Source organism: Triticum urartu, chromosome 1 (genome assembly GCF_003073215.2).
Source record: "Triticum urartu cultivar G1812 chromosome 1, Tu2.1, whole genome shotgun sequence".
Taxonomy (NCBI): Eukaryota; Viridiplantae; Streptophyta; class Magnoliopsida; order Poales; family Poaceae; genus Triticum; species Triticum urartu.
Genome location: NC_053022.1, coordinates 400538547 through 400566277, shown reverse-complemented (window position 1 = coordinate 400566277; position 27731 = coordinate 400538547). Strand labels below are relative to the sequence as shown.

At 46.5% G+C, this 27731-nt stretch overlaps 1 protein-coding gene across 1 annotated transcript; it reads right to left on the bottom strand.

Moving 5' to 3' along the window:
• Window positions 1-964: 964 nt before the first annotated feature.
• Window positions 965-24962, bottom strand: LOC125514668 (kinesin-like protein KIN-7L). The gene is made up of 14 exons (XM_048680012.1): window positions 24644-24962; window positions 24328-24536; window positions 23572-23685; window positions 23413-23494; window positions 23261-23328; window positions 23097-23159; window positions 22869-23011; window positions 22059-22161; window positions 21878-21958; window positions 7861-7929; window positions 7722-7781; window positions 7452-7601; window positions 7028-7255; window positions 965-1659 (listed from the first exon to the last, which is right to left on the bottom strand). Exons 1-14 carry the CDS (start codon window positions 24822-24824, stop codon window positions 1291-1293), a joined length of 1920 nt encoding a protein of 639 aa, XP_048535969.1. The 5' UTR covers window positions 24825-24962; the 3' UTR covers window positions 965-1290.
• Window positions 24963-27731: the final 2769 nt, after the last annotated feature.

Below are 27731 nucleotides of genomic sequence, written 5' to 3'. Positions count from 1 at the left end.
CTCCACGGAGTTGCAGCGTTCGGGTCGGCTCCGCCCACTCCCGGAGCAGAGTTGTGGAGTGGAGTGGATCCGAACAGGCCCTTAGTTTGATTAAGAGCACATATAGAGGTGTCTTTTCCCATAATTTACTTGTGTGTAGAGTGCCTTTGAAGCTTACATGTAATTTTATTTTTTTTTGCTTACACGGTTCCCTTTCAGAAACTAAGCAACCACATTACATGTATCAAAAAGCATTGACAAATTCCCTCAGAAAAATAATCACTGACAAATTGCCTTTGGATCATTCCAAATTTTAGTGGCCATATCGCTTTTCACACTCTGGCTTTATTTCTTGGTATATTTTCATATTTCTCTTGCTTTGTCAGTGTCTTACATAAATTCATACAAATCATTGATCGTGATTTGCACCACTTATGTATGACATTCTCTATACGTCCTTTTCATTATATATTATAGTATTTCTGCATAAGAAAAGCTTACTTTATATTACTCAATATGTTTGACCCGGTCTTGATTGTTTGCATGAATAGAAATGAACATATCTATTAGTAATATTTTTGAAGACTACCCATTATAGATAGCTAGGAGTGACATTGATTGACGGGAAATTGTTAAAACTTGATATATTTGGAAATTAAAGACTATAGTTTCTTGATATTTCAGAATATAATAATGAAAATTATTGTGTCAATGTAAAGCCTCATGTTAAGAATATATATTTATTCTGTATAGTTCATGTTTCATGCTCCATGTTTGAAAGCAAAGTGACAACAGAGTTCTCAAAATACTTAATTTGGATATTTATTTTTAAAATTATTGAAACGCCTGCCCCATGTGGCATGTCGAGTTGGTCAACACAGGTCTATATAGTTTGTTTTTTAGGAAAAAACGTGAAGAAAAAAGCTGAATAGTACTAAATGGCTGCTTTGGTGATGTTATGCTTCACATCAGCAAAGAGAAGTGATACGACAGCACGTAAGCATTTGTTTCTTCCGTAGTAACGCAGGGGCACATTTGCTAGTTACATTAACTAACATAGGACAATCATGTGTCAACTACATTTGACACTTTTCAGATTCCTAATGACAAATAAAACCGATGCCCTTTTCCTAGGTATACCCACACCGGTTTCCAGATCTTGCTTCCACACACTTAATGATAACGACTGAATTAGAAAACCCAGCACACTGCACACACACGACACGCACACTTGTATTACAAGCACCACGAAATCTACAGTAAAGCAGTGTTGCAGAAATGGGAAAACTTCCACAGCAGCTGAGGCTCTCATCAGGGCAATGCCACCCGAGAGGCCTTGCAGTTCTCCACTATGGCCTTGGATTTGGTGTGCAGGGACGTCAGATGACCCTGCCTCTGTGAGAAGGCCTGGCTAAAGAGCCTGATATCCTGCTTGAGCTCCTCCATCTTGGACCTCTCGGTCTCCAGCTCCTTAATCAGTCCCTCTTTCTCATGATCTGTGTCGTGCTTCGACTTGGAGAGCTCTTGTCGCAAGGATGAGTTTTCCTCCTTGAGCAGCTCAAGCTCCTTCTCGAGAGTTGTGCATCTTGCTTTTGAATCCTCGAGCTGTTGCCTATCGGAGCTGCATGCAGTTTCTAGCCTAAGGCATCTCACGTCAATAGGCTCCTCTAATGGCACAACCTGTGCGGACAAGACAAGTGTTGGCAGCAACAAAAGTGTTACTCTGGTGGCCAAATTTAGCAGCTCAATGAAAAATTATCATTTGCAATCAAAAAACAAAAACTAGCAAAGGCCAATGGAGTTCATCAGTCTTCAGTTTGGACACTAGGGAAACCTGAGTCAATTTGATACTTGAGGATGATTTTAACACTTTTTTTGGAGAATTCAGAATATACCACCTGCTAGATGGAGAAATTACACCTTCTATAAATCAGGCACCTGCATTAGTACAATCAAATCTTTAAATGGCATCACCGAGTAACTTGCTCTGGAGTTGAACCTGTGCCTTGATTCAAACCTGTGGTTGGATGGTTAGGAAGGTGGTTGTACCCCAGCCCACCATGGATAAAACCCCAAGTTTGACACTTGTGTCTCATAAATGCAGAATATTCTTTGTGCGAGGCAACATTCCTGTCTATAGCAAGGTGCATGTGGTGACTTCGTCAATGTCAAGACCCGCCGGCTAAGTCTCTTGAAGGTGCTCATAGGGGAAGGGTGTCGGTGTGTGCCCTTCATAAGGGTGAATGTATGTGCGTGCATGTAAGCGTCTGCCTCTCTGTTGTGTTTCTCAAAGAAAAAAGGCAGTCTTTGGTTGTGTGAGTGCTACACATGTTGAGTAAGAAATTCTTAGAGCATGGAAAAAAATGGGCCCCGACCACTTTTTTATCGCCAGCTCAAAGAAAAATGGCCCAGTTAAGGCCGAAATTGGCGCCGGTGGACCTAGCGCGCTGGGGGCCGACCGGGGGCGCCGGGGGAAAGAAAAATGGTGCCAAAACTTCCCGCGCCAGATTCCCACCCCGTGGGCCCGCCGAGTCAGCGACTAGGCATCATCGTCCTCATCTCATTGCCTCGGCTCCCGTGCGAATCAATGCCAAGGCTGCCGCCGGTCGGCCTTCCATTGATCACAGGCGGCGTAGTGAAGGCGAGCCGTCGCGTGTCCTGCCCTTTCCCGCCACGCGTCCGCACTGCTGCCGCCCCCTCGCCGCTATAAAAGTCGCCTTCGTCGCCACTGGCCGCACACTCGCCACGCCACATCCATCTCCCTCTCTCGCTGCCGACCACCTTCTCTCCTTCGCCGTCCTTGCTCTCGCCCTCTCTCCTTCACCGTCAAGCCCGAGCCCATGGCGAAGAGGTTCCTCGGTGACGGAGCGGCGGCCAATGACTTCGGCTGCCGTCATCTGCAAGAGTGGGAGGCACGCGTTCTCCAGGAGGTCAACTACCCGGCGCCACCCAACATGCGCGTGTTGGACGCTTGGAGGCTCAGCGCCGGAGGCGTCCCCATGCCCCCACTGCCCTCCAACGCGGAACGCGCGGCGAGATCGCGCAGATCCGGGCGTCCTTGCCGGAGGAAGCGCGGCAGCATCCGAGTATGCTGCTGACAACCACCCTATGCGGACGGTGTATTTCCAGCGCCGCCACGCCGACCAGCTCGCTTCCACCAACGGCGCTCCGGCGCCAAGGGGGCGCCACAACTCCGACGGCCATCGTCAGTGGTGGGGCGTCCCCGGGCACACGCTCCGCGCCATCCTCGAGCACATCGAGGGCAGCAACGAGCCGCCGTTGAAGTACCCGGCGCGGTCGTTCTCGCACCGGAGCGGGAGCTCGTGGCTGTCGAGGTGCATCATGGGGTCGTCCTCCGACTCCCGCTCCCCCCGCACGACGCCGCTCGCCGCCGTCAAGCCCGAGCCCCAGGAGACGCCGGAGCGCCAACGCAGCCGCGGCGGCAACCTCGTCATAAACGAGGGCCGCCGCCAACCTTCACCTCCCCGCGGCCATCTTCGCTTGGTCAGGCCGAAGGAGCCGGTGACGCCCGTGGTCGTCAAACAAGAACACGTGGAGATGGCCGCCGACCTCGACACCAACCTGAAATGGTCACGCAACGACTATGTGCGGGAGAAGATGGAGCGATAGCGCCGCGCTTTGGAGGAGACCGCCGAGCGACGCCGCGGCCACGACGAGGATGGCGTCATCGTCCTCTACAGCGACGACGAGGCGCCGACACCGACCAACCCCGTCCGCAGCGGTGATCCAGGGCAGGGTTGTGGCAAGGATGGCAGCATGCAGGACGATGACGGCGGCGACTACACTGCCTTCTACAAACTCATCGGCATGAACTAGGCTCGGGGCGGCGGCGTAGTTTTTTTAAGTTTTTATGTATGTCTTTAAATTTGTACAAATATGAATGAAACCGCCTAAATTTTGTCCAAAATCGAGTCATTTTCTTTGAATTTGAGCCCAGTTTGCATTTGAAAAACGGTGTTTGGGTGCCAACTTGGGGCGGTGGTTGGGAATCTGAGCGCCCCCATGGCGAAAATATCGCCGGTTAGCCCCGATGAGGCGCTATTTCAGTGTCCCTTGGGGGACTGAACGGCTGGAGATGCGCAAACATCAAACAGCCAGTCCAATCAAGTATGTGTGCTAATAGTTCCCTAAAAAAAGTGTGTCAACAGCTGTAACTTACTTTACTATTGTTTCCCTTTTACTGTTTTCTGCAACAAAATCCAGAACATTTCTTTGTTAAGGAGTATCAGTATTGGTCTAAAAGTCAGTATTAGTCTATAATTCCTTTCTTGTACCTCATGTCTTGTGTAATATGCTCCTTGGGCTATATAATAGAGATATGTTGCACATTCCTAACATGGTATCATGAGCCCTTTGAAGTTGAGGAGGTGGGGACTAGCTACCCAGGATACTCCGCTGTGAGAGCAGAGGCTCAACGCGGTGATAGCGGTGATGCGTGCGGCAACCACAGGGCACGACGACAGACACACTTATGATTAGACATGTGGGGTCATGCAAAGTGCGAAGAAGGTGCTAAAGCAGTGCTGGCGAGTATTAGATTCATGTTAGTGTGGCGCATCAAATAGATTAGTGATGGAAAGTCTGAAATGTCAAAAAGCTAGAAGAGTACATGGTCGTATATTCTATGGTATTCGGTGCACATGGCAAAGTGTGGATGACAAGTACAGAAGGAGGTGGAGTGCTATAGCTATGGGGCATGTAAAAAGACTATCAGGTAAAGAAGGTGAGACAACTACGAGGTTGACCTACGGTGACAATGAAATTCCTTCCAGTGTCCGACAACAATAAAGAAAGAGCAACTATAGTGAGTTTAGGTAACTCTTAAATGTGGCGTCAAATATTGAGTTGTTCATTTTTACGCATATCAGGGAATAAGCTGCCAAGATGATAACAATACAACAATACTGTCAGATATGATGACTCAATGATCAACGAGTAATGGCATTAAAAGGATACTCCACAAATTGGGAGCACAACTAAAGTGAAGAACTTTATTTCGCTAGAGCATTGACTATGAAGAAGCAAGTACACTTGCAAGTGGACTCACGTGGAGTATGGTAGTAGTAGCGGTACTCCTAGTATAACCTCAAGTCCAAGGTAGGGTTTGTTATGTGTCGAATATTTCATACAAGGTAGGTTACAATTGCACTTGGAGTCACATGATGTGTAGACAGGTACGAAGTAGTGTTTGAGTAGGATACTTGTATCTCGGGCCTCCATATAATGTGGGAGTTGACACATGATGTAATATATGCCAACATAATAGCACATGCACACAGGGAGAGCTGGCGACATGTTCCGATGCCCGAGTGGCCGGTGTGCAGTATTGTAGCGGTATCAAGGGGGGGGAGCGTCCGCAGTCATGTCTCCGGGATTAGCCAATGTTCGTTGAACATTGCTAGCAAATCTCGGTGCCATGCCTCGTGTGTTGCTTGGTCCTCCATAGATCGACTATGCGCCTTGGATTATTCTAACACCGACTATCAGATTTGATTCCGGTTTATGTCGCCATCGGCTTGGGTCCGCAACGCCAGCAGCAGTTCCCCACCCGCCACCAGTCCCAGCAACAGCCTATTACTATAGCTGTCTGCTCCCACGCAAGCTTGCAGGCCTGCTCATTGTGGCAGTTTGTGCGGCTTGCTTCCCCCCTTGCATGATGCCCCTGCTCTGTTGTTGCCTGCGGTTGCTGCTTACTCGCCCACGTTATTGTTGTTGTGCCACTACTCTACCTGGGTCTCGGTGTTGCGCGGGTGCTCCTGTTAACTTTTAACATGATGTGTGATGAATATCTACTAGCATGATGCTTGCCTCCTGCTGTTGCTAGTGCGCTACTCTCGGAGGTTCGCTTCTCTGGTTGCTGCTGTGAGCCACACAGTTCAGGGCCCTGTCAGCGCCTCATCTATCCATGTCATTGACTGTCTGTGTGTTCGGTTTATCGAGAGAAAAACAAATCAAAAAATACAGTGTCATCCGGTATCATTTCTCTTGTTGTCCGGTGATTTTGACGGGGTTCCCTCCGCCGACTCTGTCTTGCACATGCGCTTTCCATCAGTGTTGTCGATCAGCCGTTAGTTCCTATTCCTCGTTGCTCCTCGCTGGCATTCCACCTGCATGGCCTCCTCTGTGCTTCTCATGCGTACATGATGGCTCTTGCATCTTTGTCTTGTGTGCTTCTAGCATTATATTTTCCGTTGTGTCCACCAAATCTGTTGCTCTTTCATGTTTCTCATGCCATGTGAGTCCACCAAACCTTTATCCGCAGCATTGATAATTTCTATGCAGCTTTTGTGGCCTTTCTGGACCGTGTTGTTTTCTACAGGATATTGGTGACCTCCTTTTGCATTATCGTTCATCTACGTCCATTCTCTTATTCCCGAGCTTCTTTCACCTTTGTTTTCTTGGGCTACAATCTTTTGGGCAATGTCTCGTTCTCTTGATATGCCATCTTCTTTTGACAACCAATCTTCTCTACTTATCTTGTATCTTCTACTAATGTGGTGTCTTCCTCTGACGCGTCACAAGTTTTGAAGATTGTCCATGCTACGACGACACTCTCAAGATGCAGATTTTTTATCATTATTTTTTTCTCTAGTGTTACACTTCTTGAAATGCAATGTTATTGCATACACTTAGCATTTGAGGGGGCTGTTGAGGAGTATTATTATTGGTCTAGGAATCTGTATTAGTCTGTATTTCCTTTCTTATACCCCCAAGGCTTGTGTAAAATTCCCTTGGGCTATTCAATATAAAAATGTCACACATACCTAACATTCTAATCTTACAAGTTTTTAAGCTCCCTAAGGATAGAACCCCATGGCAGCTTTGATGTATTTTAAGCCTTATAATTGTTGGTTATTCCACACCAGTTCCAAAAAATCATATGGATCTTCACAAATTTACAAGAAAAATGATTTGGCGCAGCAAAGCGCACGTTTGCTTCTAGTCTATAAACATATACCACCTAAAATACCTGTAGACAAACATGTTTGCTGAATCATCAAAGAAAAATAATTGAAACTGGACTTACCGCTGTCGTATCTTCTGGGAACGGAGGACATTTAAAATCAGATGTCATTTCAAGCATATCAAGATCAGTGATGCATCCTTTATTCAATTGCATCCAGAGATCCTCATCAGCTACAGAACCTAAATTTTCAGGTATTGGGCTGAACTCTGCATCCTTCAAATAGCGTGAGCGGCTAGCAACAAATCCATCTGGTGTCCGCTTAGAATCTGGAGTTTTTAATACGTCTAGCTGCAAAAGGTCAACCGATAGTTGTGAATTTCACCAACATCTGGTCTTGAGTATTAACAAGCAGGTTGAAAGGAAGAATGTGATGTGGTTCCAGAGGACCAGGACGAAGATGTGCAAAAATTGAAAATATGAAACTTGAATTGACTACACGTTGAACTAACAAAAGTTTTACATGTTGCTGCCTCACCAAGCATACCTGGCTAGAATCAGCAAATTGCTCTACTGATATGTCAGTATCGTTGTGGTTCTGTGACATCTTTTGCTCAGCCAACCGGTGCTCTAATGTCTCCCTTAACCTCCTTTCCTCTTCAAGTTCCATTGCTAGACGATCACGCTCGAGTTCAGACTGCAAGAGATAATCAGCATAACTTTATATGTTAAAAACAGTTGTACAATGCATCCATAAGAGGAAGTTCATAATGAATAGGAAACACCTGTTCTACTGGAAATGTTAGTCTTTACATACCTTATGCATGTCATTGCGTTGCTTTAGGATAAGCTGCTCCAAGACTTCAGAATGGGAACCCTGAAATTTAAACAAAAAACTTGAAGTAACAGTAACACACGTCACATACGGAGAGCAACATCAAACAAGCAGGACAAACCTGCAGCTTTTTGCGAAGTTCCTCTATTTCCAGTTTTTGCCTCTTCAGCAGAGCAGCATCTGTTAGAATCTGAAATACCAACATTCATAATTAGGTTCTCAGATTGTCGCTACTTATAGACAAACTGAGCTCAAATAAATGATACTTATGCTGAAGATGCAAGTACATATAAACACCAGACCATTGTCATAGACATATTCTAGCAATTTGTGCCAAATATTTTCATGCATAAAGAAATAACAGAACATGAATGTTGTTGCCATAAAAACAATGAATCATTAAGGAGTGTCATTAGTAACGTGGTCAAGACAAAGCTTAGCGGGGGTGTGTGCCTTGTCCGACAAAAGTGACACAAAGATATATTTGTGAATAGGTCCAGTCACCTTAAGGAGCGCGACCCAGTCCTATGTTAGGAACGCATCAAAAGGGAGGTTTGGTCGCAGGCCCGAGTCGTTCACGTTTCCTGGGAACCCTCTCCAAACCTCTCCTTCTCGATACATGAGAGCCATCCGTAACTCCTCAGACTCAACACTAGAGCTCCTCGGTCTTTACCTAGGAGAGCAAGTGCCCTTCCTTTGAGTTTATTCAAATGAGAGCTAACGGAGTACATGGCCATGGGGGACTTATATAGGTGAGAGTCCTTACAAATGAGCAAGGTTAACCATGGTGGTGGTAGGTAGGTAGGAGGGGTAGGATGGTAAAACTTGGTCCAAGGGTCCATGGTCCATACTCGATAGCCACCATTCCTTCTCTGTTGGAATTATTGGCCTTTAGCCCATTTATTTTATCCAATAATTCCTAGGAAAATCACAGAGGTCCATATAGCCAATCCATGCATGACAAGGGATGTGGAAAGTTTAGTCCCACCATGCTAGTGGAGGGTGTGGGAGACCAACTTATAAGGTGAGTTGTTCCACACACCACTAAGAGCATCTCCAGCAGTTGGCCCCTCCAGGAGGCTTAAAAATCGCCGCCTGGGGGCGAGCCGGCGCTAGAATTGGCTCTGGGGGCGATTGGGTTCCCAGCCGCCGCCCCCAGGTCACCCCGAGGCACCGATATCGGCCCATTTTTGGCGCAAATGTGCCCGCTTTTCGGCCCACTTTCGGCCAAAAATCGGCCCGATATCGGCGCAAATCGGCCCATATTCGCCGTGGTTCGGCGCAAATTCAACAAAAGTAAAAAAAATTATCACATAGTTCATCACAGAAAATCAATAGAAATCAAAAGTTCAACAAATAGGTCAACAACAAATAGTTCAATACAAATTATATAGTTCAACAAATAAAAACTCATATTTCATCACACGTCAAGCTAGGCGTTGCCCTTGAGCCTCCATAGGTGCTCCACCAGATCCTGCTGCAGTTGTTGATGCACCTGTAGGTCTCAGATCTCCTGACGCATATTGAGAAAGGCAGTCCAGGTTGCCGGTAGCTGATGATCAACTTGCGCAAGAGGACCCTGCCTGTAATATGGTTCAGTGTCAAACACTGGCTCTTTTTGCTCGCTCTCAATGATCATGTTGTGCAAGATGACACAACAAGTCATGATCACCCACATTTGATCTTTCGACCAGGTCTGAGCAGGGTACCGGACAACATCAAATCGAGATTGGAGCACACCAAATGCCCGCTCGACATCCTTCCTGCAAGCCTCCTGAACCTTCGCAAAGTGGGAGTTCTTGCCTCCTGGCACAGGGTTTGAGATAGTCTTCACAAATGTAGACCATCTTAAATAGATGCCATCAGCTAGGTAGTACCCCTTGTTGTAGTGCCGCCCATTGACCTCAAAGTTCACCGGAGAATGACCTTCAACAAGCTTGGCAAAGACAGGGAGCATTGCAGCACGTTGATGTCATTGTGAGTTCCTGGCATACCAAAGGAGTGCCAAATCCAGAGGTCCTGTGTGGCCACTGCCTCAAGTACCACACTGCAACCGCCTTTGGCGCCTTTGTACATCCCCTGCCAAACAAATGGACAGTTCTTCCATTTCCAATGCATGCAGTCGATGCTTCCAAGCATCCCAGGAAATCCTCTTGCTGCATTTTGTGCTAGGATCCGAGCAGTGTCTTCAGCATTGGGTGATCGCAAGTATTGCGGTCCAAACACTGCCACCACTGCCCTGCAGAACTTATAGAAACACTCAATGGTCGTGGACTCGACCACGCGCCCATAGTCGTCGAGTGAATCACCGGGAGCTCCGTATGCAAGCATCCTTATAGCTGCCGTGCACTTCTGGATTGAGGTGAATCCAAGTTTGTCGGTGCAATCCTTCTTGCACTTGAAGTAGCTGTCGAACTCCCGGATGGAATTCACAATCCTGAGGAAAAGCTTTCGGCTCATCCGATAACGGCACCAAAATAATGTCGCCGTGCAATGGAGCGTCGGCGAAGTAGTCAGAGTAGAGCATGCAATAGCCTTCCAGACGATGCCGGTTCTTTGCTTTCAGCCGCCCCGGCGCCGAGCCACCTCGCCGCGGCTTTTCATTGCTCGCGAGCAAGCCGGCGAGGGCGGCGAGGACCATGAGATGCTCCTCGTCCTGGACGTAGACATCGGCTTCCTCCTCCAGCAACGCCCGAGCACCTCCTCGTCGTCCGAATCCATCGCCGCACAGACAAATCGCCGAACACCTGGCGGGCGCGGTGGGCGCAGAGCCATCGGTATACCGCCCTACACGGCGCCGGAAAACTTGCTCAGAAGGTGGTGGAGAGGTTGCCGCGGCGAAACCTTCTCTCTTTTCCGACGGGGAATGGCCTATCTAGCGGTGTTGGGCGGTGGGATCGGCCGGGTGGTGGCCGAGCGCGCGGGGGTGGGGGCGAATCTGGACGATTGCCTTGACTTTTCGCCTGACAATGTGGCCCAGGCATGTTTTCCCCTTCCGCCGGAGCCCCCGAGCGCCCCCCAGTGCGCTGGGTTCGGCCTGGGATCACCGGGCCCAAAAACAGGCCGAGCCGGCGGATTTTGGTGTCTTGGGGGTGGGGGGGGGGGGGGGGGGGGGGGGGGGTTCGGTGCCGGCGCGAAAAAAGTCACCCTGGGGGGCCTGTTGGGGGCACGGCTGGAGATGCTCTAAGAGTTTGAGAAGAGAGCACTTCTCCCCGCCTCGCCACGCCTCACACGCGTGTCGTGTTTCGTGATCGAGCCAATCCAAGCCATGCTAGGACCTTTGAAACGTGTCTGCTCTACCTTAACTTTTTATTCCTCTCCCTAGTGGGTCAGTTCGAGACTTATATAAGAGGTCGCTCCTCTTCCACCAAACAAAATACACAACTCCCTCACCTTGTTCCAAAACCTTGCACCTCCTACTGCTGCCTCTTGCGATCCTATATGGAGAGAGGCAATCAGGTTTTTGGGGAGCACTCTAGCACGACTGTTGGATCTTCATCGTGGCTGACAACGACAACTTCTTCCCCGACGTTGACCACCTCCTCAATGACATGACAAACTTCGCACATGCATCTTCTTCCAGAGCACCGCACGTCTTCTCTCTTCTGTTAGGGTTTGCGTCCAGTCTACTGCTTTTACCTATCGATGTGGATATGATGTTTGTCTGTTATGTACCCAATTGCATGACAATTACATCACTTTGCTACTTGATTCATTATCATCTCTATTATGATTATCACGTTTTATCTACCATCTTTCTAGAATAAACTTAATGGAAAATTGCTCAAATATTCAACAGACCAAAAACCTGATATGTGTAGGCAATTTTCTCTAATTGCTTTTGGTACGACCCTCAAGCCTCCTCCGTTTGAGGATGTGTACTATAAGACGTGGCATGCAAGTTCTTTTGGTTGTGTCATGCTAAGGGCCAGTTCTTTTGGTTGCATGACGCGGCCAACAAATTTGAGTTTAATCCTGAAATTCACAATTGTCAAAGGTTCTAAGTGTGTGTGCAAGCAAAGCAACCTCGCAAGTCTCATACGACAGTTGAGTCGAGATATTTGGCACCATTAGAACTCATACATTCATATCTTTGTGAGATCAATGGTGTGTTGACAGAGGGTGGAAAAAGATATTTCATGACTTTGATCGATGACTACTAGATATTGCATGATACATCTGTTGAAAACAAAAGATGAGGCTTTGCACTACTTTAAAATATATAAAGCCGAAGCAGAGAATAAACTTGATCGAAAGATCAAGAGGCTTAGATCAGATCGTGGTGGAGAGTATTTTTTTCAACGAGTTCAATTTATTATGAGAGGAACATAGTATAATCCATGAGAGGACGCCTCCCTACTCGCCCCAGTCAAACGGGTTGCCGAACGGAAAAATCACACTAACTGATTTGGTTAACACCATGTTAGACACAATGGGATTTTCCAATGAATGATGGGGGTAGGCTTTGATGACTGCAAGTCATGTCCTAAACAGAGTTCCCACGATGAATAAAGAGATTAACACATTAGAGGAATACAAAAGGGAAAGGCTTGAACTCTCTTATTTATGAACTTGGGGTTGCTTGGCGAAAATCAACGTGCCAATTCCCAAGCGTCAACTTGGACCAAAGCCGTTGATTGTGTTTTTCTGGGCTATGCTTTCCATAGCATTGGCTACATATCTCTAGTGGTCAAATCTAAGGTTCCCTAACATGAATGTTGGTACAATTATGGAGTCGAATGATGCGAGCTTCTTTGAGGATATTTTCCTATGAAAATATGTGTAGCTCATCTAGTCGGAGGTTAGAGGCAACTCCTACACCTTTTGTTCCATTGGAACATTCTAAGCGGAAACACACTGAGATTCCTAAGGAGGATGACAATGAAGCTCCTAGAAAGAGCAACAGACAAAGGACGGCAAAGTCATTTGGTGAAGATTTCATTGTGTACCTCATGAATGACACTCCCATTTCTATTTCAAAAGCTTATGCATCTCTTGATGTTAAATACTGAAAAGAAGTTGTATGTAGCGAAAGGGATTCCGTCATGGCTAACAGGACATGGGAGGTCACTGATCGTCCTTATGGGTGTAAACCTGTAGGATGTAAGTGGGTGCTCAAGAATGTTAAGAGTATTATATATATAGCCATGTAACCTTTCGTATTTACCCTATTGTATAAGGGGTTTCCTGCATATATTCCACACTTTATATGTATATATACTGGCCTATGGCCTTTTGGAAATACAAGTTGCATATTTCCTAACATGGTATTAGAGCTAGGTCAATTTTTTGCACGCTGCAACTCGTGTTATTGATCTCCGTGGCCGTCACCGCTGCCTTTTTTTTCTCTCCATCATAGCAGCCGGTCAACCCAAGGCCGCTCCTCTCCTTCCCTGCTGCCGTTCAACTCCCTCCCGTCCAGATCACGCCAGCTCCAGGTCCTACCCGCGATCGATCCAAATCAAGTCAGCACAGGAGCCTCCGCCCGCGATCGATCTTCCGCAGCCGGCCTGGTTTTTCGCTGCCCCTCGTCGGATCCGGCCGCCAATCGCTGGTCTTCGTCACCCTCGTCCGGTCCGGCCGCCTCTCGCCGGAACCGGCCGCCAGTTGCCGATCTTCGTCGCCCGCGTCCGATCCGGCCGTCCCTTGCCGGATTTCGCCCCTGCTGCTGGCTCCCGTCCCATCCATCTGCTGCCGCCGCGAGCACTGACTGCGGCTGATCGTCAGGAGCCTCTGTCTGTACTGCTGTCTGCCCGGTGATTGCAAAAAAAAAATGTCTACACCGTCAGGCTATGTCGCAATTCCTCATTGTCTGGTGATCTTTGATGGCACTAACTATATCGAGTTTGTTGGCTTCATGCGCATTCATATGCGTGGCATTCGTCTTTGGGGCATTCTTTCTGGCGAGGTCTGTTGTCCGCCGTGTCCGGTTCCACCTGTGGCCCCTACTCCGTCGACGCCACCGGTTCTTGCTACTGATGCTGATCAAACTGCGAAGGATGTAGCTAAGCTTGCAGATGACATTGTCGTCCATGCTTATGATGCGCAAGTTTTGACTTATGAGGCTCTTCAGACTTATCATGAGGCTCTTTTTGCTTACACTCAGTGGCTTGATGAGGATGCCCGTGCATAGCTGTTCTCACTGCTAGTGTTCTGCCTCAATTTGCCTCTGAGTTCTTGGGGCTCCCTACCGTATCTGAGACGTGGACCCGTCTCCGTCAGCGCTATCAGCCCTCTAGTGATGCCTTATATCTGTTTGTGGTCCGGCAGGAACATGCTCTTCAGCAGGGTGACTCCAGTGTTGACGATTTCTATGCTCAGAGTTCTGCTATCTGGCGTCAGCTTGATTCTCTCCGCACTGCTGGTTGCCGTACTTGTCAGTGTTGCCAGGCTGTGCGGGCTGATTTGGAGTTTCATCGTGTCTATGAGTTCTTATCTCGACTCCGTAAGGAGTTTAGCCCCGGCGTGCTCAGTTGTTTGCTCGTGGTCGTATCTCCCTCATGGAGGCGCTTTCTGAGATTCGTGATGAGGAGACTCGCCTACGTGGTGCTTGTCTACTTGAGGTTCCCTCTGTGCTCGCTGCTCGAGTTCCTGTTATATCGCCTGCTGCACCAACTCCATCCCGCTCTAGTGCTCCTCCGCTCTTGCCTACTCCTACGGGCGGCCAGGGTCGGTCTCGTCCTCACTGCGGCTACTGCAATATGGATGGTCATGTTGAGTCTCAGTGCTTCCAGAAGAAGAAACACCTGCGTAAGGCGCAATCATCAGCTCCAGGGACTTCTTCTACTTCGACATCTTCAGCCACCGCCTTGATTGAGCAGGATATTCTGCGACTTAAGCGTCTGCTTGCCGCTTCAGGTTCTCCTTCGACGGGTACTGCAGGTTCTATGACTGATGCTTCCCGCACTGAGCAACCACCCTCTACACAGTCAGGTACATCCTCGTGGGTTCTGGACTCCGGAGCTTCTTTTCATATGTCTTCTCATTCTTCAAATTTGTCCTCTCTTAAATCGCTTGATTTTCCTGTTCACGTACTCACTGCCGATGGTACTCCTCTTTCTGTTGCTAGTCAAGGCAATCTTACCAGACCTTCTTACTCTGTTTCTGATGTTGCTCATGTTCCTCGACCTACCATGATCTTTTTTCTGTTGGTCAACTTACTGATTCTGGTTGTCGCGACATCCTTGACATTGACTCTTGTTTTGTTCAGGATCGTCGAACGCACACTTTGGTTGGGGCTGGCCCTCGCCGCCGTGACTCTCAGGGTCTTTGGGAGCTAGACTGGCTTCATGTTCCTTCCGCTACCACCACTATCGCCAGTCCATCCGCTTCTGTCGCTTCAGCTACCGGCTCCTTCCAGCAGTGGCATCATCAATTTGGTCATCTTTGTGGGTCTCGCTTGTCGTCATTAGTTCGTCGAGGTCTCCTGGGGTCTGTCTCAGGAGATGTCTCTTTAGAGTGTCAGGGTTGTAGACTAGGAAAACAGATTCAATTACCTTATCCTACTAGTGAGTCGGTGTCTCGGCGTCCTTTTGACTTAGTCCATTCTGATGTATGGGGTCCGGCTCTCTCGTTACACTTGGCTTTATTTTATGACTTCTCGCAGTGAGGTTCTTTCCATCTATAACTGTTTTGTTGCCATGGTTCACACTCAGTTCTCTTCGCCTATTCGTGTGTTCCGTGCTAACTCTGCTGGCGAGTATATTTCCAAGATGTTGCGTGGTGTTCTTGCTGAGCAGGGCACTCTTCCTCAGTTCTATTGTCCTGGTGCTCATGCTCAGAATGGCGTGGCTGAGCGAAAGCATCACCACCTTCTTGAGACGGCTCGTGCGTTGATGATCGCTGCTTCTCTTCCACCTCATTTTTTGGGCCGGGGCTATCTTCACCTCCACCTATCTCATCAACCTTCAGCCGTCCGCTGCTCTCCAGGGTGGTGTTCCTTTCGAGCGTCTTTTTTATCGTTCTCCTGATTATTCAACGCTTCGCTTGTTTGTGTTTGTTATGTTCTTCTTGCCCCTCGTGAACACACCAAACTTACCGCTCAGTCTGTTGAGTGTGTTTTCTTAGGCTATAGTGATGAGCATAAGGGCTATCGTTGTTGGGATCCTATCGGTCGTCGGATGCGTATTTCTCGGGATGTGACTTTTGATGAGTCTCGTCCCTTCTACCCGCGTCCATCTTCCTCGACCTTTTCAGTGGAGGATATCTCTTTCCTCACTTTTCCCGACACACCTATCACTCTAGTTGAACCCTTGTCTCTCTGTCCTGCTCACTCTACTTCTTCACCGCTTGCCGATTTGCCGCCACCATCTCCCACGGTTTCCTTACCTCGCATGTCACCGGATAGGCGGATACTGCACCTTCATCCCCGGTGATTTCTTCGTCTCCACCTCCTGGTTCTACCTCGGCTATTCCTCCTCGTATGCTTCCATATTTTCCTCAGTACTACACTCGTCGTTCACGTACTGTGGATGCGTCTGCTGATGTGCCATCCTCGTCTCAGCCTACCTATGGCTTGCGTCCTCGTCCGCTTCCGCTTGTTGATCGCCTTGGTTTTCCAACCGCTGGTGCTGCTGTTCTTGAGCCGACTTCTTATCATGAGGCTGGTGTTCATCCTGAATGGCAGTTTGCGATGGCAGAGGAGATTGCTGCTCTTGAACGCACTGGTACATGGGATCTTGTTTCTCTTCCTCCAAGTGTCTGTCCCATCACTTGTAAGTGGGTCTACAAGGTTAAGACTCACTCCGATGGTTCTCTTGAGCGTTACAAAGCTCGTCTTGTGGCTCATGGCTTTCAGCAGGAGCATGGTCGTGATTACAACGAGACTTTTGCTCCTGTGGCCCATATGACCACTATTAGTACACTTCTTGCCGTGGCCTCTGCACGCCACTGGTTTGTATCTCAGCTTGATGTTAAGAATGCCTTTCTTAATGGTGAGTTGCGTGAGGAGGTATACATGCAGCCACCACCTGGGTATTTGTTCCTGATGGCATGGTATGTCATCTTCGTCGCTCTCTCTATGGCCTTAAGCAAGCCCCCCACGCCTGGTTTGAGCGTTTTGCCTCTGTGGTGACTGTCGCTGGTTTTTCAACGAGTGCTCATGATCCAGCATTGTTTGTCCACCTTTCTCCTCGTGGTCGGACTCTTCTTCTTCTCTATGTTGATGACATGATCATCACCGGCGACAACCCCGAGTATATTGCCTTTGTAAAGGCCCGTCTTAGTGAGCAATTTCTTATGTCCGATCTTGGACCTCTTCGCTACTTTCTTGGGATTGAAGTCTCTTCTACCTCTGATGGCATTTTTATATCCGAGGAAAAGTATATACAGGATCTTGCTCGTGCTGCTCTTACTGATGAGCGCATTGTTGAGACTCCCATGGAGCTCAATGTTCACCTCCGTGATATTGATGGTGACCCCTTGCCTGACCCGACGCGTTATCATCATCTTGTTGGGAGTCTTGTCTATCTAGTTGTCACTCGTCCGGATATCTCTCATCCGGTTCATATTCTGAGTCAGTTTGTCTCCGCTCCCACTTCGGTTCATTATAGTCACCTCCTTCGTGTTCTCCGATCTTCGGGGCACGATCTCTCACCGTCTATTCTTTCCTCGCACCAGTTCTTTACAGCTTCAGGCCTATTCGGATGCTACGTGGGCTAGTGATCCCTCCGGTCGCCGTTCACTTTCTGCTTACTGTGTTTTTCTTGGTGGTTCTCTCATTGCCTGGAAGACAAAGAAACAGACTACAGTTTCCTGTTCGAGTGCAGAGGCCGAGTTACGAGCTATGGCTCTTTTGACGGCAGAGGAGACTTGGTTACGGTGGTTACTTCAGGATTTTGGTGTTTCTGTTACTACACCTACTCTGCTCTTATCTAACAGTACAGATGCTTTCTATGTGCGCGCTGGTGTGCAGGATCAAGTTATTGCTCTTCAGTATGTGCCTTTCGAGTTACAGTTGGCGGATTTTTTTATGAAGGCCCAGACTAGAGCGCAGCATGGCTTCTATCTCTCCAAACTCAGTGTTGTTAATCCACCATGAGTTTGAGGGGGGTGTTAGAGTATTATATATATAGCCATGTAACCTTTCGTATTTACCCTATTGTATAAGGGGTTTCCTGCATATATTCCACACCTGTATATATATATATACTGGACTATGGCCTCCTGGAAATACAAGTTGCATACTTCCTAACAAAGAAAAAGCTTAGGCCTGATGGTACAATTGAAAAGTACAAGGCACGACTTATAGCCAAGGGTTATACAAAAAAGAAGGTGAAGATTTCTTTGATACTTATGAGCATGTGGCCAAATTGACCACCATTCGAGTACTACTCTCATTGGCTGCCTCACACAATCTTCTCGTTCATCAAATGGACAAGACAGTTTTCCTAGATGGAGAGTTGGAAGAGGAAATATACATGGAACATCCTGATTGTTTGTAGTAGATGGTCATGAAGGAGAGGTGTGTAAGTTGGCGAAATCTTTGTATGGCTTGAAACAAGCACCTAAGCAATGGCACGAGAAGTTTGAAAGACCTTGGTGCAAATGAAGCCGACAAACGTGTGTACTATCGCCATGGTGGGGGCGAGGGAGTTATGTTGTGTTTGTATGTTGATGGCATACTTATATTGGACAAATTTCAAGGTCACTGAGGAAGTGAAATATTTTCTATCTCATAACTTTGAGATGAAAGACCTGGAGTAGTTGATGTTACATTGAACATCAAGCTTTTGAGAGGTGATGGTGGTGGGATCACTTTGTTACAGTCCCACTATGTGGAGAAGGTTCTGGGTCTCTTTGGATATTCAGATTGTAAACCTTCTGGAACACCTTAAGATTCAAGTTTGTTGATTCGAAAGAATGAAGGAGAAACCAAGGATCAATTGAGATATTCTCAAATCATCAGCTCGCTTATGTATCTAGCTAGCGCTATGAGGCTTGACATCTCGTTTGTTGTGAGCAACCTAAGCCGGTTTGTATCTAACCTGGGAGATGTTCATTGGCATGCTCAACAAAGGATAACGCGCCATCTAAAAGGTACTGTGATTAATGGACTTCACTTGATTGGCCGTTAGTGCAAGAGATAATCTTCAGAATGTGTTACAAGTTGGCTCTTTTAGCTTTGAGATTCCACCAACTAAACCGAAGAAAGATGAAGTTAAGCCAACCTTCAGAACTCCATGTGTTGACACGTTATGGTAGGAAATATACCAGTCAATTTTGATTCGGTTTGGCAACCTACTGTGAACATAGTATATCATGTTACATGAATCAAGTCTATTTCTTTTTGTCTAGTATACTAGTGAAGTTGTCAAATAGTTTCCTAGGTGATCAAGGTGGTTGGATATTTAATTAGGTAAATCTAGCTTAGTTTGAATAGGAGAGAGAGAGTCCGTACCAACTATGTTTGCTTGTGAGTCGGTTCCGATCGAATGTGGATACCTATATAAAAGGCTAACGACCGATCTAAGTCAGATTGGTTTGATCGTGACTTCAATAAAATTACAAAAGCGTCCCATGTCGGGAGACACCAAATATTGTCTTCGTTGCTGATCCATGGGGATTTAGTTGCAATTGCGCGTGGAGTCGATCTAATCTACTCGATGCAAGTTTTTGATTTTACATCTTGCACCTTTGCTAGATCGGAATTTCTTATTGCTACTGCTAGTACCATGAAAGATCGGACAGCAACTCGCGCAATTTATCATCTCACTATTTTGTGCCTCATCATCACTATATCGGGTACCCAAGGGTACTGGAGGGATATAACGATGCAAATTGGATATATGATCCTGATGGGCTTAAAGCCACAAGTGCTTATGTGTTTACACTTGGTGCTGGTGTTGTTTCCTAGAAGTCTTGCAAGCGGACCATCTTAACAAGACACAAGCACGATTGAAGTAGAGTGGCTTCCTGAGCTTTTGATGAACTTGTCGGTAGTTGAAAAAACAACACCGGCTATCCTATTGAACTGTGATAATCAAACAGTGATCATCAAGGTAAACAGTTCTAAGGATAATAAGAAGTCATCAAGACATGTGAGGAGACTGAAATCTATCAGATTTAAGGGAAACTCTAGAGTTATATCATTGGACTATATAAACACATCGAAGAATCTGGCTAATCCCTTCACAAAGGGTTTATCACGAAATGTGATAGACAATGCATCAAGGGAGATGGGATTGAGACCCACTACATAAGTTAGCCGTGGTGATCGGAGATCCCATTAATTAGAATTGGCAACACTATTGGGTAACTGAGAGGAGAATGTTTAATTTGTAAAGATCCACTCCGTTATGATGCAATTCCCTCCTAATCTATAAGGTAGGTTGATATTTATCTTAATGTGTTTTGAGTGGCTTGGGTAGGCAAAGATGTTGTCCTACAGAACATCTTGAAAGGACAGACCTATATAAGTTAGACTGTTAAACTTGCACTCTGTGAGAGTTGGGTGCTCTCTAGTAAACTCATGAAAAGGTCCCCGGAGTATGATATATACGCTTCTACCTGCGGGAAAGCTTTTCAGCGGTCCAGTATCGGTCAAGGCTTTACGTAAAACTTTTTTGCACAAAACTTGCAGTTCAAGGTCCACTGTCCAAGTTGTGAATGGGTGTAGCGTGGAGTTCTAGGTGGAAGTTCAACTTAACTGTTTCCAACTAAATACCGGTATATAAACAATGGTTTCGAACCATAGGCAAATTCTATGTGCCTCTGGGATCTAGTGGGATCTGGTGGGGGATTGTTGGAATTATTGGGCTTTAGCCCATTTATTTTATCCAATAATTCCTAGGAAAATCACATAGGCCCATATGACCCATTCATGCATGACAAGGGGTGTGGAAAGTTTAGCCCCACCACGCAAGTGAAGGGTGTGGGAGACCAACTTATAAGGTGAGTTGTTCCACACACCACTAAGAGCTTGAGAATAGAGCACATGCACGCGTGCTCCGCCCCGCCGCGCCATGCCTCACCTCACACGCGAGCGTGTTTCATGATCAAGCCGAGCCTCACTAGGATCTATGCAACGTGTGCTTGTTGCCTTAATTTTTGCCACGCAAGAAAAAGTTGAAACTTTTTGCCTCCAGTGGGAGACGAATCTCAACAGTCGCACGGACCGTTTCTCTTCCTCTCCCTAGTGGATCAATTTGAGGCTTATATAAGAGGTCGCTCTTCTTCCACCAAACAGAATACACAACTCCCTCACCTCTTCCAGAACCTTGTGCCACCTACTGCTTTTCCATCTCACTTCTCCGCGTGCACCGAGACATGAGACAGCAGGCCTCTGAAGCCCTGCATCTTGCAATCCTGTACGGGAGAGAGGCAATCAGGTTTTTGGTGAGCGCGACTGCTGGATCTTCCTCCATTGTGGCTACAACGACGACTTCTCGGACGACGACTTCTCGGACGATGACTTCTTTTCCTACATTGATCACCTGTCAGCGAAATGACGAACATCACACCTACATCTTCTTCCACCACACCGTATGTCTTCTTCTCTCTTTTGTTAGGGTTTGCGTCCGGTTTACATCTTTTATCTATCAGTGTGGATATGATGTCCGTCTGTTATGTACCCAATTGCATGACTACTTACATCACTTTGCTACTTGTTTCGATTATCATCTCTATGATGGTTATCATGTTTTATCTATCATCTTTCTAGATTAAACTTTATGGAAAATTGCTCAAATATTCACAACACTCATCACTCCACCATAATGGGCATTGGCTACTTGGGCCGTTGGGCCTCTTCTAGAGTTGGGCTGCTTTGTTGATTCCCTTCTGTGTTGACTTTATCTTTTAATTTTCTCTTCTCCTTTGACTTGTTGACCATGACAATTTGCTTGGATTTTTGTTGACTCCCTTAGACCTTGTTTACTGTCTTGGACTCTGTTGACCGCCTTGGACTTTTCGTTGACCACCTCAGACTTTCATTAGCCGTCCATGCAGTATTAGGTGGGTCCTCTGGGTATGATTATTTATTCCCAGTTTCCCACAACAGTAAATACAACAGAATAAGATAAAAATACATAGTTTCAGCTGCACTATTTCATATTTCTGCTTCCGAAATTAATGTGTCAGAGGTACTAACATCTGAAACTAAAACTCATCTGTTGCAATATAAAAGTTTCAATACTCACCTCATTTACTTGAGCACAATTGCTGACACATTTTGCTCTACTTGCAAATTGAAGAGTTCCTCTAGTTTCCTCAATATGAATCTGTAGTTAATTTTTTAGAAGATGTGATAGCAATGGTGGTAAGTGCATGAGAGTTTAAAACCATATAATTTACTTGGAAAACAATGTAAACATAACACACCTCTTCAGGTGCAGCCGTGCAAATGATTGATGTCTTTGCATTGCCTCCAAGTGCAGACTGGAGGATGCGAGTCAACTTACTATCACGATAAGGGATGTGCCCTCTGCATCAAAATAATTAACCACTTTAGTGCATCAACCAATCCTGGATCTTAGGAAACTTTTCACATAATTCAATAAGTAGGCCCAAGGAGTTCACAATAGATTTTATTTCCCTTGCATAAGGTTACCTTTTTATTAGGGATGAGCCCATGATTTTATAGGTTAAGGCTACAACATCTGTGGTGCCATAATCATTGGGCCTACCAAATTAGCCAAATAGGCAATAACAGGGCGATTCCATGATTGAATAAAATAAAATAATTTGGTTGTAGACTCAGATATTTCTTTCGCTCGAGTAAGTGTCTTTCTTTTCATTTGGTATATTACCATGACTTGGAACACTTGAAAGGATGGAAAGGGAAGCTCAAATAACTTCTGGGTGCCACATTCTTGGATAATAGATTAGCTATTACGTATAACCTAGTGATAGGATAAATGGTGATAAAGTATTAATAAAACCCATGTTTAATTTTCCATTAAAATTGGTGCTTGCAATTTGTTATCCATGTTCTAAACTAAATGAATAGCACTGCAAGCTGTTTATGATTGTTGGGCACTTGGGATAACTAACATATAATAATCAGCGCTATCGCATGCACCTATATTTTTGTTAGATTACTGTCATCTCGTGCTATATGTCAAAGCTTGCTACAGTTTAGTTAGAGAAAGTTACAGATTATTAAGTCAGGGTAATGCTCCATAGAAATACCTTTGCTTTCCATTCTCACTCAACTTATTGATGACATTACCGAGAATCATCAAGCTCTTATTAATATGCTTCCCTTCCTTAAGCCGCACACCATCAGCTCCTGTCTTGGCGATTCTTTCTGACCCAGCTAAATCGACCAAGTTCTACATGTAAAAAAGCAGTGTCAAAGCATTCTTTTTCTTGACACATTTACTTTATTTTGTAAGAGGGGGAGTCAAAAGCAGATACCAAAATAGACACACGGATTGCATCTTCAGAGTTCGTCTGGTGCTTAGCACTGCTTTCAATTACCTGAAACCAGCAGAACAACACAACTGAGTATTTTAGTTACCATGCCCATTCTATGTAAATGGACTGAAACCAGCTACAATCACTTGTGGCTTGCAATGTACCATCCGAAAAATAGTATGGGACCGGCTGCTCCGGACATTCATGTTTGTTTCTCCGAAATGTCTATTTGCTGAGAAAAAAGGAAGCTTATGAATTGGTGAAAATGAAAATATGCATTTGAACAAGTACGACGATAAATGGACAGAAATGGAACCTTCTCCAAGCTCAAGGAGTTGTAGCACTTGTTCAGCATTGTTAACAATTTCTTCCCGCAGACCCGACACATATACACCACGCTGTAGAAACAACACAAATCCTTACACAGTGTAACAGCAAGTAGAAGAAAGTTACTACAACCATTCCTAGCATTTACCTCGAGGCTCTCATGAATTGGCAGCTTCTCGCTCCCGAGTGTCAGGAGGTCATTGATCTCCTCATTATAAATCTCCATGTACGAGACCCTGATCAGGAACTCCCTGTCTGCAGCCTGTCCCAAAACAAGAATCAAACTGACAGCGCGTTTGGCAATATTTGGGAAGGGGATTGGGAGTTTAGTGTAGGGACTTGTATTGAGATTAGACATGTGATGAGTCGTTTTATTCCCTTGTTTGGTTCATGTGAATTGACGAGGGACTAGACCAGGGAAGTGAACATAAGTTATGATGAAGGGTTAAGATTGACTCACTAAAACAATTCCCTCCTAACTCCCACCCCCTCCCCTGCTAATAAAACCGTGGGAGTTGGAGTCTCACGTCTCATGCCTATTCCTTTATAAATTCCCAATCCCCCTAACCAAACAATAGATTTAAAGTCTTGTACCCCTTTAATTATCATTCCTTGACTCTAATTACTCCCAACCAAACACGCTGTGAGGACTCGACCAAATAAAAATCGTGTGCCCAAGTGGCTTGCCTCGGAAGTCAGAACACCTGATAAGGTACGGTCACCTTTGTGAATTTTTTCTACTAAAGCCTACTCCACCTAATGTACTAAACCTTGACATTTACTTGTAGCACGACCGGTCTTGATGTTCGAGTGTTTTTCCATGATGTTAACATACATAGTAAGGTGGGGAATTCAGACAACTGGCGCTCAAAAAGGAAATTGATCTAGTTGAGTAAGCAATTACCTCGGCCGCCGTGTCAAAGATGTCGCGAACAGCGAGCGGGATGATCCCAGGGTCAGCACCGGAGCCGTTCATGGTAAACGTCTTGCCACTGCTGGTCTGGCCGTAGGCGAAGGCAGTGCCGTTGAAGCCATCTACGGCACCACGGATGAGGGAGCGGACGAGCAGGCCGTAGATCCGCGCGTTGGTCACAGACTCGTTGAACACGTGGTCTTCGTGTGGGCAAGGAACCGACCAGCAAAACAGGAGAGCGCGCGCGAGTTAGAAATGGAGGGACAAAAGGTGGGAGGAGAGTGAGATAGAGGAAGGATCCTGGTACCGAAGACGAAGGAGGTGCCGGGGACGGGGACGGCGCGGTGGAGGAGGGAGATTCCGGAGTCGTCGATGCGCCACTCGCGGTTCCCGACAGCGCCGCCGCCCGAGAAGGAGGGCGAGTCGGCGTCGGCGTCGACCGAAGGCTTGGGCGGGCGGAAGCGGACGGCGACGGAGATCTTCTCCATGAGCGGATGGACGGCGAGTCGGCCGCTGCAATGGTTGGGGCAAAGAAGAGCGGATCTGAAATTTCGGCCTCAGGAGAGTTGTCTTCTTTCTTTTGAAATGAAATGCGGCCTCATGAGAGTTGGAGCCAAACCTGGCGGGCTCGGCCCCGCCGGGGTGGGGCACGCAAATTGGGGGGGAAGCATGATAAGTGCGACGCATGTGAGCATGTATCTGGAAACGTATCTGATGCATTAAGGTAATTGATGTTACCGGTGCACCGGATCTGATTGCATATTCAAAAATGTTCAAATAAATCTGAAAAAAAATCAATATATCTACACAACATCAATGTCGGTCAAACCACACGTCCTTTCAGCCACGAGGGAATTGCACAAACCACCACATATTTGAGCTAGTGTTGCACAAAACATCTATTCTACGGGTTTATTGCGGAGAACACCACATATTGATGTAATACATTACAGTTAGGTCTAATCTAGTGTTTGAATACATTGACATAATTTCGGACAAATGGTTCCCGCATGTAAATGCACATGTAACAATAAAAACCAGTCACATCAACCAACACATGTCAAAATTGGGCGCAAAACCTAAGTAATAACAATACAAACGCCCAAAAAATAGGATACTGAACAAAAATACGTTGATTGACGGCAAAATTTCTACCCCAAAGTGTATGGTTTCATGGGGAAAGAAGACCACAAAATTTCTGCCCCAGAGTGTACGGCAAAAATACGTCGATTGACGGCAAAATTTCTGTCCCGAAATGTATGGGAAAATTTCTGCCACAGAGTGTACCACAACAGTCAGAGGTAGGGGAGAGGAGAGAGCTTGGGTGGGCGAGGGGTGGGGCGCGCTTACCCGACAAAGGGAACGGCTGGCTCGACTCCATTGCTGGCGACCACTTCGCCAGTGATGACACGGTCGCTACCGCTTGCTCTTCCTATGTGGAGGCTCCGGTATGAGGCCTTACCTCTGCTCGATAGACTGAGATGGACTGTTTTTTTGGTGAGTCAGCTTTCAAGCCCACTTGTTCAACTATTTGTTTTTCACTCTGGTCCTCTTTTTCTCAGTCTAATATGTTGACTAATGTGGCCAATTTTATTGCCACGTCTTCACTTACAAGCGGGACACATATGTCTGGAATCATGTCAATAAACACTAAATTAGACCTAGTTGCAATTTATTACATCAATATGTGGTGTTTTTTGCAACAAACTTGTATTGTAGGTGTTTTGTGCAACACTAGCCCCAATAAGTGATGGTTTGTGCAATTCCCTCTTCTAGCCACCCATTATGACACGTTAACCTTTTTGTTTTCGGATTCTATCTAATGTTTCATGCCGAACGTTGTGTATGTCGTTTGATTAAATAGCACGAATCTTGACCCTAGTGTAGGTGGACTTCATCTTTCCATCTCATTTGGGATTTGCGCGACCGAAACGAACACTCGAGTCTTGTCCTTATCCTCTATCTCTCCCCTACTGCACCCCACTCTCCCCATGTATATGGCCAGGGGAACCAAACAAACCGGTTGATAAGAAGGTCGACCACACCCCATGGTACATGACTTAAACCATCGGAATTGGGGACTCCTGCTTCGAACAACTAAGGCGACTAAGAACCATACGGGCAGGTCATAGAACCCAAATTGTTGGGAAACATAGCATGCAATTTCAAAAAAAAAATCCTACGCTCACGCAAGATCTATCTAGGAGATGCATATCAACGAGAGGGGGAGAGTATGTCTACGTACCCTTGTAGACCGAAAGCGGAAGCGTTTGACAACGCGGTTGATGTAATTGAACTTCTTCTCGCCCTGACCGATCAAGCACCGAACGTACGGCACCTCCGAGTTCTGCACACGTTCAGCTCGATGACGTCCCTCGAACTCTTGATCCAGCAAAGTGTCGAGGAAGTAGTTGAGTTCCGTCAGCACGACGGCGTGGTGACGGTGATGGTGATGTGATCCATGCAGGACTTCGCCTAAGCACTACGAGAATGTGACCGAGGGTGTAATCTGTGGAGGGAGGCTCCGCACACAGCTAATAGAAGTTGATCCGTCTTCTAGGCACCTCCCCCCTCATATATATAGGTGGGAGGGAGAGGGGGCAGCCAAGGGGGCGCCCCAAGTAGGAAGAATCCTACTTGGGGGCCTTGTCCGGTTCGCCCCCCCCCCCTTTCCTTTTTCACCGGAGGGGGGAGGAAATAGGAGGGGGGAGGCCGAATCCTTCCCCTCCTTCTCTCTTTCCCCCTTTCCTTTCCCCTCTGGTGCGGCCCATATGAGGGGCGCAGCAGCCCCTGCTAGCTGTTGTGTTTCCCCGCTTGGCCCATTAGGCCCATATCTTTGTCGGGGGTGCCCGGAACCCCTTTCTGGTGACCTGATATATACCCGGTACCCCCGAAACACTTCCGGTGCCCGAATACCATCGTCCTATGTATCAATCTGTGTCTCTCGACCATTTCAAGACTCCTCGTCATGTCCGTGATCTCATCCTGGACTCCGAACAACATTCGGTCACCAAAACACATAACTCATATAATACAAAATTGTCATCGAACGTTAAGCGTGCGGACCCTACGGGTTCGAAAACTATGTGGACATGACCGAGACACCTCTCCGGTCAATAACCAATAGCGGAAACTGGATGCTCATATTGGCTCCTACATATTCTACGAAGATCTTTATCGGTCGAACCGTAATGACAACATACGTTATTCCCTTTGTCATCAGTACGTTATGATACATCTTCAACATATCTGTTATATTATCATTCTTGGATGTTTTAAAATCATTTTATAGTCATTTTATATCATTTTTTGGTACTAACTGCTACCTCTTGAGAATGCGTTGGTTTTTCCTTGAAGAGGAAAGGGTGATGCAGCAAAGTAGCGTAAGTATTTCC